This window comes from Takifugu flavidus, chromosome 21 (assembly GCF_003711565.1).
Source record: "Takifugu flavidus isolate HTHZ2018 chromosome 21, ASM371156v2, whole genome shotgun sequence".
NCBI classification, from domain to species: Eukaryota; Metazoa; Chordata; class Actinopteri; order Tetraodontiformes; family Tetraodontidae; genus Takifugu; species Takifugu flavidus.
In genome coordinates this window covers 4,898,873-4,912,255 of record NC_079540.1, presented here as the reverse complement: position 1 = coordinate 4,912,255, position 13,383 = coordinate 4,898,873, and the positions used below count along the sequence as shown (strand labels likewise).

General features: G+C 47.8%; 1 protein-coding gene across 1 annotated transcript; it reads left to right on the top strand.

Moving 5' to 3' along the window:
- The first annotated feature begins 5,189 nt into the window (after window positions 1-5,189).
- sox4a (SRY-box transcription factor 4a) lies at window positions 5,190-13,008 on the top strand. Its single transcript, XM_057021630.1, is given in 2 exon segments — window positions 5,190-10,404; window positions 10,407-13,008. Coding segments are annotated over 2 exon segments (1,113 nt in total). The 5' UTR covers window positions 5,190-9,837; the 3' UTR covers window positions 10,953-13,008.
- Window positions 13,009-13,383: the final 375 nt, after the last annotated feature.

Genomic DNA, 13,383 nt, shown 5'->3' with positions numbered 1-13,383 from the left:
GCGGGCCTGCACACACAGCGACACACTCCGCCTTGCATTGCAAAAATATTTCCATCCCCAATAATCAACCCTAATCTAATTTTCTTCAACTAGAACAATACTCACGGGGAGTCTCCCTTTAATTGAGTAAGTAAATTCATTGAAAAGAAAGGAGTTTAGAGTAGCCATAGATTCGTAATTGAATTTAAATTGAAAAAAGATGCAGGAGATGATTCCACGGCAGGAGAGGAGGTTGTTGAATGCACTTGAAAAACCCTGTATTTTATGATTCTCTGATCTCCAAATTAAGGTTGGTCTAATTACTTTTGGAGCAGCATCCCAGAGCAGGAGGAAATGTCTGCAAATGTGTAATAGCAACAATAATTTCAATTGTTGAATGAGCCCAACGGGCTAATACGGGCGCAGGCAAAGAATAATAATAAGCAATTCCAGAAACTGGCAGCTTTAAGTTTAAGTACTGAAATGACTACTGTATATTATACTGTATATTATACTTTTTAGCACTTATTCTTACATCTTCAGCAAAATTCCCACCATGCATTTTACTATTTATGTCAATTTACAGCAATGACTCGCACTTTTCCAGAGTGGAAACAGATTCTGTGTGGGGTTTATAGGCACTGTAAATGCTGCTGCAGGCTGGCTCCACATTCAAGGACCAGCCCGAAGCTCCAGGCTCACCTGTGTGTGACCACGCCAACTTGCAAAACAGCTTTTTTTTTTAATGAGGCACTGCTGTGATTGGCAGCCAGACAGGTGGAGAGGAAATGTGGGCCTGATTGGTCAGATTCCAACAAGTTCACATAAACAGCAGTTAAAGGAAAAAAAAAAAAAATAGCAACCCTTGAAATCCCCACTTTTTACACGCTTGACTAACTTGGCTCATTTTCCCTGAACCTGTTCTCTCTTGTTATAAAAGCAATAATCAGGCACAGGTTTGAGGCAAAAAAAAAAGAAAAGGAATATTTGTGTCTTTAGAGCAACAAGATCTGCACAGTCGTCAGGATTGTTTGTTTTTCTAAGAATAAATAGACTTATGTGACTCATTAGGACGGATGGTTTTGCTGTGTGGAGTAGTTGTGTTTATATGACTTTCAGTTCATGTACTTCCCTCGCAGCCTCTCTTGTCCTCCCTCTCTCTCTGCTTCTCTCGGGAGACCCGGTTAGATAAGACTGCCTGGGCTATAAAAGCATAAAAAAGAGCCTGGGGAGGCGAGTCTGACATGCAGAAACACTCGGTAAGCGTAAAGCACGGAGGCAAAAAGCAGAATCCGCCGTTCTGAAGGGATGGACGCGCAGACACACACACAGACAAGCCATTTTCGTCCTGTTTTCTCGTCCTTCCTGTGCATGTCTCCACCTCCTTTTCTCACAAGTTTTCTATTTGTGGAATCCCCGGAGGCCTTTCTGTCAATATGAAATTCCTGTTTATTCCTTGGTCAGTCTGGCCGAAAACAAACCCGGCGGTTCTCCAAGCACACACACACACACACACACACACGCTCTCCCTCTCTCTCTCACACACATAGACTTGCAGGTAACTTGTCATCTGAAAGCGTGTGTGCCACCTGTCCTCTCTTGGAATCAACAGTCCGCTGTTATCGTACATGCTGCTCTGCACCATTGACTCACTGTTGTGTAACAAACAGATCAGCTTCTGCAGCTTCACTCATGTGGGCTGTTTGATATCATCACCTCGCATACATCACCGTAGCAGCCGTACCGCGTCGCTTTGGAACCGTAATTATGTCTGTTTCGATCGAGCGGCGGCAATTAAAATCAGGTTGGCGAGAAGTGTGAATCGCCTTATTGGGCTCGTTGGACCGCCTCACTTCCGTCAACGTAAACAGCGCATAAACAAACGCTTTTGCTAATGCTGGCCTTTTTATTTTAGCATGTTTCCCTGCAGTTTAGCGGTCAAGAGGGGCAAGTAGCTCCTGTGCAATAGCGATCAAGAACAAGAATTTGGAATAAAGCTCAATGATATTTGCTTGTTTTGCAGACAGGAATACATTAATAGATGTATTTAATGATATACTGCGAAGGAATCTACACCCGGAGGCCCGTTAGAGGCGCTACTGGCATGGTGGCAACAGACCAAATGCTCAGCTCAAGACGCAAACCAACAATCAGACACTAATCAATTCAATGCACCCAGGGCATTGGTAGAGTGGCCCATGTGTGACACACACAAACACACGCCCACACACACCTCCCCAGACAGCCAACTGATTACGCATCATAACACAGATGATTTGCCCCATGGGTTGACACTTGCTGTCCAGTCCAATCACTTTACCCTTTCCAGCCGGCGCACTGTTGTGTGTTTGTCCATGTCCAAGTGATCACGTGCTCCGGGTACATCGGGATATTGCTGCATCCACAGTGCTTTCAGCGACGCGATTTGTCACTCCGTGTAAAGTGTTAAGTCAAGAAAAAAAAATCCTGAAGGCAGCAGGATGGAGGAGGGAAAAAAAGCAAGTGTGTAATGGATTTCAATGTTTGTTACTCTGAGGAAAAGGTCAAGATGGGCAAATACCTGGAAAAACTCCCTCTTGTCCTTAAATGCATCATATGATTATGAAAAGTACTTTCTAAGGCTACATTAGCCATTTTAGGAGCTCCTACAGCTCCGAGTCTTCAGGAACACATGCTAAATAAAACGTGCCCCTCTTTAATGGGATTCTTCATGACCTCTGGAGCATAAAAAAATAAAATCCCTGCATGAACAAAGTTCTTGTTCTCCTATAAACTGCATTTGAAAAAGAAAGAAAGAAAAAAAACCTACGGTCCTGACCACAATCTGCGGCTGTCATTCTGTTGTTTGTCATGGCAGAGGCACAGCGTGACGGGTCTGGGGGTTTAAGGCAGCTACTACTTTAGACGTCATGAGAGAAGGACATTAAGACAAAAGACTGCAGGAGAACGGGCCAACTTTAAAGCCAATGCCAAACACGCCCTGTAGTTATGATGAAATTGTGAGATTTACCGTGCATGCAGGCAGGGATGTATGTGCAAATGTAAGATATACCCCAGATGGAAGCAGGCAAACACTCGCGCTCGGTCTCCTCTGTGTTATTTTTGGAGATGGAGAAAATGGTCCGGCTTGGCAAGAGTGCATATGTGCACTGGTGGGATCAGCGGGTCCCAGTATATACGGGCCAGTATAGGGTCTGGCACATGTTTACTGTGGTGACCCACTTTTCTATACATCTGGACCTGATCACTCCTCTCCCCGGCGGTTGTGGGAGCGAGATCGAGGCAGTGACATCTCTCTCTATCTGGCCCGGCTTTGAAACTTGGCTGCAGCGGCCCGGAGTTTCATCCATAATCAGCGAGCGGGGCGAGCGCCATGCGAAATGAGCTGCTCACTCCAAACCATCCTGCTCAGACGCACGAGCTGCAGCGCGGAGGGGTGTTTTTTAAAGCTGCTCATGGTTTCTCTGACTTAAGTGGTTGGTTTACATTTCATGTGGAATGGACTGGGGGGGCGGACAGAAGGAACCGCGCCATTATTTAGTTTTGAGGTTCCGTACGGCTGTTTGGTGATTGAAACAAGTCCTCCTTTTCTTTCTTTTACTGTTTATCCAAACTCTTTTCAGCTTTAGCTTCACATTCTACTAAGGTGGCACTCAAAAGGGTTTCAGATGTACAGTAAATGGTTGGGCAGAACATTTCATATCCTTCACCCTCAACTTCAGACCAGCTCACACCTTCTACTCCCCAACAATTGCCCAGTGGATGTCTGAAAAAGTTTCAGAAAGGTATTCCAAGTTGGATGGGTTCCCTGCAGGAGAACGCAGCAGAACCTTCCATTTTGTGCTCCGGAGAAAAACAGGAATCCTTTAAGCACAAATTCATCTTTCTCCTTTTCCTTTTCCTCTCCTCTTTTACAGACTGAAACCCTGTAGAGGGGATTTTCTTCACCGGTTCCGTTTGATTGCCTCTGATCCCTTCAGTTCGAGCAAAGCGTTTCTTTAATATGCCCACAGCCACAACACGGGGGGGTTAGTCCTTCATAGACGAATCGCTGCAGATGGACAGCTCCCAATAAATCAGGTGGGCTTAAGAGAAAAAGACTAAACTAACCCTTTAAATACCTGGCCCATCCCCAATTTTCAGCTCCCTTTGTGAGTCGCTGACCTTACCAAGTTTCTGTGACCCACCTGCATTTTTCCATCCTTCTAAAACATTGATCTCCCCAGGGCCTATAGATGTTCACCTCAGGATAACGACATTGTTAGTGTGACTGAGGTATGTTGCTTTAGAGACTGATTTCCACTCCCCCTAGGGGTCCCGGGGGAGCCGCACAAGGGTTAGTCTGATATATCTGCTTCGCTATTGGTATCGATCCTTGTTTAGTGTCAATCCGAGCACTGGGGAGTAATGATCACACCCAGCCATTTGGACACTCACCAAGAAAACCCTGCAGAGATGGACAGTCCATGGAAGGGGACACGGATGGAACTGATGCACGGCCATGCATGGACGCACCTACCACGACATGTTCTGTCCACTCCTGCCGCACTGCAGAGCATCGGCTGCTCTGCCGCAGCAATAAACACTTGCAATAAGCCGAATCGAGCTGATATAGCCACAACAAATGAGCAAGAGACACCAAACCCTCCCCTCCGCTGCATATCCACACACACACAGGCACCCTCCGCCTCCTCCTCCTCCTCCTCCTCCTCCTCCTCCTCCTCCTCCTCCTCCTCCTCCTCCTCCGCCTCCGCCTCCTCCTTCTCTGAAGCCGGAGCAGACAGATAAGCAGACAGCCAGAGACGGACTAATCCTCCCACAGTGAGAGATGCTATGATGAGAATAAAGCCAGAAAGAGACGGAGTGGGAGAGGATGAGGGAGGATACATGAGGAGAGATGAGAGGCAGGAGGGTAAAAGTGAAGCGAGGATAAAGATTAGTCAGATGAAGAGAGGAACGGGGATAATTTGAAAGTATTATTAGTGTGAATGGTGTGTTGAGAGTTTTATTTAAATTCCCTCCTATATTCCCCCCACCTCCCTCACGTACCCGCCATTGTCTTGCACTTTTCCTTATTTAATAAACGTTGCCATGCATTTTACAGCAGCAGCCTCTCCTCCCGTCTCCTCTCAGGCATTTTTCAAGCTCCCTCTCTCTCCCTCTCTCTCTCTCTCTGCACCCCCCACCTCCAGCCCATCCCATTCCTCTCCCTCTCTCTGTCTCTCGCTCGCCCGCTCTCTCTCTATCTCTCTCTCAGTCTGACTGAGGCTGATGTAGGTCAGTGCGTCTGGAGCTTGTCTGGAGCTGGAGAGAGCCTGAGAGCTCCATGCCTGGTCCTCATCGACCCCGGCAGCGACTACCCAAGCTGAGGACGCCACTCCCTGGGCTACATGAGGACAGATCGGCCCCGCCTGACCCAATCTGCCGGGAGGAGGATCTGCTGCAGGAGGAGGGGAGGGGGTGCAGGGTGTTGTGGGGTCTCTGTGTGCCATGGAAAACCTGCGTTGTCAGCATGTAGGTCTGATGCATATATTTATAGCGAAAGGAAGATCGAAAAGTAAAAACGCCAGCGATCGAGCGAGCGGCATCTCCTCGCTGAATCGCAACATTCAGGATGATGTTTTGGGGGAGTTGTTTCATGCAGCCCTGCCTTGAGGTTTCCCTTCATTTGCACACGACTCACCCCCACTTTCGAACTAACTTCTTTGTGCTTTGTGTCTCTCTCTCAGGACCCGGTTCCCTCATGTCTGCATCCATTTCCAAATTTAAAAAAGAAAAAAAAACAACCCAAAAAACAACAACAGACACTCCAACAAACTCCAAACTCTGATGCGACTTTCCTTCCCACCGAGACTTTAAGACAAGCGGCTGCGTCGTCTTTCCTCTTTTACGGTACATCCACTTTGGCATCGCTCCACATGGATCCTGGTCTGAGAGGTGTCCCCTCTCGAAAGAGCTCCACATTAAAAGTGTCCGTCTCCTACTCATCGAAAGTCGAACGCCCTTTTGATGGATACCGTGGAGTACGACGGCGGCAAAATGTGGCTCTTCTTTCCTTCCTCCGCCCTCCTTCCCTGCTTCTCCGTCTTCTCTTGGTTTGAAACAATGCCCACCGAAAACAACAACACAAAACGGTCGTTGTAGTGGAGTAGTGGAGTGCGGCTGCGAGATCGTCTGACTGGGTGGGAGCGAGTGTGTGTACGTTTGCAGCGAGTTTGGCGTGTGTGCGAGTGTGTGTGCGCTCAAGAGTTGACTCCGCAGCACATCTGTGTCCTGCAGTGGTAAACCGGTACTTGGCTGGCTCTGCCTCACCGTCGGGTCGCGTGCGTTTTGCCGTTTGTGCGTGTTGTGTGAGTTTGCCTGTGCTGACGTGACACAGCAATCATCCCAGCTGCCTCATCATCACCATCCAGGGTGAAGGACGATCGGTGTCAGCGGCATAAGCCACGCCTCCATTTTGCTCTTAACCGTAGCTTAAATTTTCCTTTTTCTGACTCGGTAGGGGATGGGGCGAGGGCTCTGAAATCCTCAAATTAAGCTAGTTTTCAATTCCCAACTTTGACGTCACCCCCCCAATCCTTCCTTATTCTGATTTAGGACCGTTCATGGTTCACGCAAGCACAAGAATCCACTCTTTACCGTGTTCTTCTTCTATTTTCACATACAGTGAGTCTAAAGAACAATTTTCCTGTCTCTAAATAGCAAAGAGAAGAGCATTCATTTTGGTCATCAAAAGCAATCTGACCCAACAGCAAACTAAGGCCCCGAAACTATTGAGAAGGAAACCGTTAATTCTTACTTTTATCTTGATAGCTTGACTGCATGGCAGCACACATTCAAATGTCTCCAGACTGAGCTACAATTAAACTCTTGAAGTTTTCTTTTCTATTGTTGTTTGGATTAGAGTTGGGAAGCCAACAAAAAGGAGTACATGCAATCCTTCGGTGGCGTTCCCTAAGTGACTTTGTGAGTGGTGTTGTGTAAGGGCTGGCAGCAGTGGGTGGGTGATATGGTGAGATGGCCACCTGCACTGTCTGCCACCTCCACACAAAACACTGCGAGGACAAACTGCCTGCAGATGAGTCACGCAGAGGGAGATGGAGCGAGCGAGCGTGCATGCAAATCAGTGCTTACTCTTCAGTTTTTCTGTGTTTGACTGTGCTGGAGGGGACTTCCCACCGCCTTTTAAACTTTGAGCCTCTGCAGAAGCTCCGATTCGGTTAGTGCTGTGCACACATGTGTACACACGCGCGCTCACAAAGGCTTCATTGTGCTTGACCCTGGTTGACAAGCAGGAGGGTCAAACTGGTGCGTCATTCCTCGGCTGCTGAGAAAGGCAAGTGCGTGGTAATGAATACCTCCGCGCGCTTTGCCCTCAGTGGAGTAGCTCTTTGCATCTTCCAGCTCCGCGTCTGAGTGACACGTTGTGACGACTGTAATCCCGTCTCTATTTTCATCAGCCTTTGTCATAATAAACCCAACATCATGCTGTGACGCTGAGTTCCTCAGGCAGAGGCTCCGATCTCTCAGGCAACGTTAGCCCAATATATCGGGTTTATGTTTATACTTTATCAAACACCACTGTCAGTCAGCTCAGAAATAATGAGGCCCCCCACCTTTATAAAACTCTAGTAAATGTGACTTTCTTGCCATATTTAAATGCCTCTGACACATTTAATGGAACGAAGGGTCTCGCGGTTGAAAAATCCTGTTTGGCAGGTAGTCACTGTTTTGGTTTAGAAGAAAATATTATTTTCTCGCTGTAAAAAAAACCACTAAAAATTTTAATAAAACTCACGTCAACACCTGCCCATCATAAGCTGAGAAAGCTACTCGCAGCCGGAGTCTTAACACACTTTCAAGGAGTCATTGTAATCTCTCCAGCCTCTCACAGCAGTCTCTCACGACGACACCAGCCCTTCAGGCGTCAACAAAGCTGAGACAAAGCACTGGTGTGTTTTGGTGTAAACACATGGCTCCGGCAGCTCTGAAGATGACAGAGCGATAGGCCGGCGAGAGCACGCTGGGGCCCGGTGTCCCAGCGCTACCGTAGCTTTGCATCTGCCGGTGACAGAGTGGAAAGATACCTGACAGCTGCTTCTCATACATCAGATAAGATTACAGGTATACCTGCTACACCTGTTTAAACAAGACTGTGTGTGTGTGTGTGTGTGTGTGTGTGTGTGTGCGTGTGTGCTGCTTTATAGGTGTGTGCAGGAGTTGGAGACAGCAGACTAATCCAGTACCAGGTGTATGATTGTAATTGGGGCAGCTAAAGATAAAGACTGATGAAGCAGCTCATTATTATTTATGTGCGTGATTTATGTAAGCACAGAGGGGGGTAAAGGGGTTGACTTGTGAAATTTTAAAGAGTTTATGACTATTTTAGCCTGACATGAATCTGGTCATGAATAAAAAATCAATATCATAGATGCATAAGGAGGTTTGTGTTACATCACTTGAAGGTCTGATCAACCAAATGGACACAATATCGTGTTCGTTTCTTCACTTGCTGCTGCTGATCTGCGTCTCAAGCAGCCACCAAAACCACTCTGCCAGTAGGAGCCTTTACTGGTGACATCACCTGCCTGCCTGATTTCATGATGGCACGCAAAAAATGATCCGATTAAAGGACGGAGATGAAGCCGCTGTGCGTGATAACGCGCGCAAACGCACATGGAAATGCGCGTCTGCGCCTCGTCGACTGCCTTTGGCTCCAGCCTGACATCTAGCGACACAGGCTGTAACTTGATCCAACATGACATGTCAACATAAAGGCGGAACCTGTGTGGAGGTTTTATTATTTCTACTTTTTATCTCTGCGCCTTGATAAGTTGCTTCATTCCTGTTATATTTTTGGTTTTTACGCCCCCCCCCCCGCACACACACGCACGCACGCCCTCGCGCACGCATCTGTTAATACTGCTGTGATGTAACGACTGGAGCTGCTGCTGTAATGACCTGTAATCACAGGTTGGCTGTTTGGGTGGGTTTGGGTTCTGCTGCCCTGTTCACCACACTGCAGATTGAATTTGTGTTTCCTCAGCAACCACCCTCTCCCCTCCTCCATTACGCAAAATCCAAAATTAGTCGATACTCATCCACATGAAAGTCATTAAGTTCCAAGTATATCCTTGCAACGAGCTTTCCTTGCAGTATTGGGAGAGGACAAAGTGTTCCTCCAACACACACACACATACGAGGGGAGAGAGAGAGTCTTTCTTCCAGTAGTCTGACAGGAATGAGGTCAGACACACAGATCCTCATTCCACATTATTATTATTATTACCCTTTTTTATTCAGCCAATGGGGTGCCGGGGGCGTGGTTTGTGAGGAAAAATCGGGATAGAGACAGAAGCCGATTGGCTGTTATATCTCGGGTGAGCCTATAAAAGCGTGAAGTTCTCGTTGTTGTGTTTACAGTAATATCACAGCGCGCACAGCAAACAGGGAGACTATGAGAAAGCGCAGTCGCTCCATTCAACCACATGGTTCCTCAAGCCCTCAGACAAGCTGCGCTGCAGACAGCCAGGTTCACATAAGGGACTGCTGTTGCCTACAGCGGCACGATTTCAACCTCACAGGGCGGGTTTTTAGCCGCACGGGCAGTTGAAAGTTGTTGGAGATCTCGGGATCTTTTTTCTCTCCAAATCTCACCGGTGAAAGTTTTGACCAAAAACCAGCCGAAACTGAATAGAAGAGACTTGGATGAACTTTTTAAAGCGGCACTCAGCAGCGGTCCGACGTCAGAGGAGTGAGACAGTGAGGAATATTTCGGCGAACGCCTGATAGGCATCTTCTGAACTTTGTAAAAGCACTGAACTAAAAAGAAGTGTTTGCAGACACTCGGCGGGAAGGATGGTACAGCACATGAGCCAGAGCGAGAGCGCCCACGCTCATTCCCCCGGCGGGGACTCCACGGACACGGGAGACATGGACCTAGAGATGGATGCGTCCCCGACCCCTGAGTTCCCCTCCAACGGTGAGCGGAGTGACTTGGCGTGGTGCAAAACTCCAACGGGACACATCAAAAGACCCATGAACGCCTTCATGGTCTGGTCGCAGATCGAGAGGAGGAAGATCATGGAGCAGTCGCCGGACATGCACAACGCGGAGATCTCCAAGCGCCTGGGGAAGCGCTGGAAACTGCTGAAAGACACGGACAAGATCCCGTTCATCCGCGAGGCTGAGCGGCTCAGACTCAAACACATGGCCGACTATCCAGACTACAAGTACCGGCCCAGAAAGAAAGTCAAGTCCGGAAGCGGAGCGAGTAAGCAGTCGGAGCGCGGGGAGAAAAGCGGAGAGCGCAACGCCAAAGCCGGCGTGAAGAGAAGCCCCGCGTCCAAGGCGGTGAGCAAGGCGCACAAGCAGGTGGGCGTGAAGAGCGCTGCGGGGCAGGACTGCCCGTCTCCGCTGACCACCAGACACTCTTCAAATCCAGGTCAGTGTCCGGCGCAAGGCAGATTCCGGAGAAGCGCAGCGGAGAAGCGAGGCGCGGCCACATGTTCGGCGGAGCCAGCAGTCTGGAGAGTGGGCCTCTCTCGGTTGGAGTCCCGGCCAGTCCCACCCTGAGCAGCTCCGCAGAGTCCAGCGACCCTCTCAGCCTTTACGAGGAGCAGAGCCCGGCGACCAGCGAGTCATCACACACGGCGCGCCTCCGGTACACGCGCGCGTCTTCCCCAACACCATCAGCATCCCACTCCTCTTCATCGGTGTCGTCGTCTTCATCTGATGAAGAGTTTGAGGACGAGCGGGTTGACCTTAACCCGAGTCCCGGGTTTGAGAGCATGTCTCTTGGTGGGATGGGCTTCTCCGACGCAGAACTGGACCGGGACTTGGACTGGAGCTTCGGGGAGTGCGGGGCGGGATCTCACTTCGACTTCCCCGACTACTGCACCCCGGAGGTCAGCGAGATGATCTCAGGAGACTGGCTGGAGTCCACCATCTCCAACCTGGTGTTCACCTACTGAAAGAGGAGCACGGTGGAGCGGAACCGCGGCGTCTCCCCCCGCGTTTTCAACAAATTAACCCCCCTTCTTTGACAGGCGTGTGCGTCCAGACCACGCTATCTGCGCCATTCTTTCACTAAGCAAGGGTGAGCGAAAACGGGATAGGAGAGGTGGCCTGCGTGCGTGTGAAGCCCAGGTACGCGCCGATCAACTTGGACAGCGTTCGACGTGCATGACGAGAACGCGCAGGCGGGAGGGGGGAAAATGCTTAGTTTGCATTTGGACACGGAGGAGGAGTGAATGTAAGCAGAGAGCAGTGAAAGACTCGGACTTGAGCTCAAATGTTCCCAGCTGTGCCCGGAGGAGGACGACTGAGACTGAACTTTGAATCGTCGATGTTTTCGGGGTCGGGGGAAGGGGGCATTTACCAGAGTGCTCATCCTGTTGGGTTTCCTTTCAAGCAAAACAGCCGGTTCACATTGACCATCGAGTTGTTATTCAGGTTCTGTTTAACTCCTAACTTAAAGTAGTTTCAGTGTCAGCACGCGTGGCCCCCCGCGTTCGGGAGGGATTTCGTTGTTTCTAAACGCGTAAACATGTTCATTGCTGCGTAATCACGCAATTAAATGTGACCATAGGACACAGTTCACTATCACCAGCTTCTCTCTCAACGGCAGGACATAAAACAGAGACTGACTGAAAACTTAGAGATGCTTTTCTGAAACCTTTTTAAACACTCAGTGCTAAATTCAGGACCAATGTTCCCCGGTGCGCATCCTTTCTGCCCAGTGCTTCAACTTTGTAGTTCCTCTGTGTCGAATGACGTTTTTTTATATCGATGTATTTATACCGGCCAAACTTTTTTATACATAGAAGTATTGTCCCGTACAGGTCTCGTTTGTGTTCGTGCACATACACCTGTCTGTTTCCTGCGCGGAAGGGCTAGAAGTGTATCTTATTTAAAAACATCTGACGTCTCCCACTTTTTCGGAGATTTGAGTGTGTCATGATTTTCTACTTGTATTTTTGTACAAAATCTATAGAAAAAAAAGGGGGGAGGGTTCTTTTTCTGGCGAGTGGGTAACCTACAACATTGTTGTTTGGATCTCCATTGGTGTTTAGACGTGCAGAGGGGGGGAGTTGTTTGGCACAATCTGACCTCACACAGTGTTTACAGTATTTACCCACATGCTTCTTAATGGCACAGTGACTCCAGTTTCACCAGCCAAGTAAACAAAGCACCACTGAGGCTCCCTCTGAGTGGTGACTGTTTCCAGTATCCATAGACCTAAAGTATATAGAAAGATCCAAGAGAGTCACTGTTTGGATAGAGCTAATACCTCTGTGTGCTTTTTAATTTGTTTTATTTTCTTTTTCTTTTTTTATCAAGATAAGTTTTATTTGAACCACTGGATGGAATTTCACACTCATTCCACTTTGCCTATAGACTTTGGAGGAAAGAAGGTGTATGAAGTGCTTCATCTGTTTTTTGCGCAAATTGCATAAAAAAAATAGTATTTAACCTTTCTGTACCTGTTGGCTAAGTATAGCAGGCTAATTGTTTTCCTATATTATGGCATGGCAAATAGCATTTGTATTTCAGATTCAGGTATATGTAGCTATAGCTGTCGTGTTTAAGATTTTTAAAAGAATAATAACACGGAGATATTTATGTAAACTGACTGTACCATAAGCAAAGATTGTGTGTTTTATGTATGATAATGATGATCAACGACAGGCACTAGGACGGCCATCTTTGAACATCCTTATGTTGAAGATGATTGTGGTCCACAAGTTTTATTTTGTTTTGTTTTTTATTGTTTTTTTACCCTCAAAAAGGCATCTTTTATAAATATAAATATATGTCCCTCCTCTCTTTTTCATTTGTGCAATATGCTGTGTATGATCATGTTTTGTCCAGTTTTGCCGATATCATTTGATGTTTAGAACTCAAAAACCAGCCAATGTTTGGGTCAATCACTGCCTCTCAGACCTCTGTACAGATTGTCGTTGTTTAATTTGTTATTTCTTTTCTTCCAAGAAGGAAATAAAATCAGCTGGAACTGAAAAGTGAAAAGTGTGTTGTTGTTGTTGTTGTTGTTGTTTGCCCCAGAATACCTGTAGGTATTCAGAGCAGTTAGTGAAGCACCTCTGTTTCTAACGGTAAAAGCATGCGAGAGAACTGATAAGCATTCATTATCACATTCCTGAGCCTTCAGAAGATCCCAGGAGGAATGTTTACGCTCTGTGCACGGGTACGTGCGCGCTCTCTCTGCAGATAGGTGTGCAGCTGCAGGCTGTTAATCAATAGCAAGCCAGTGAATTGATGGGAGTGGTCTCTTTTCCCTCACTTAACCCAGTCTGTCTCATTCTACACGTGCAAAAAACGTGGCTGCCATGGAAACACTGTATCCAAGAAAGAGGGAGAGACGGCCTGTCGGTGTGTGCGTGT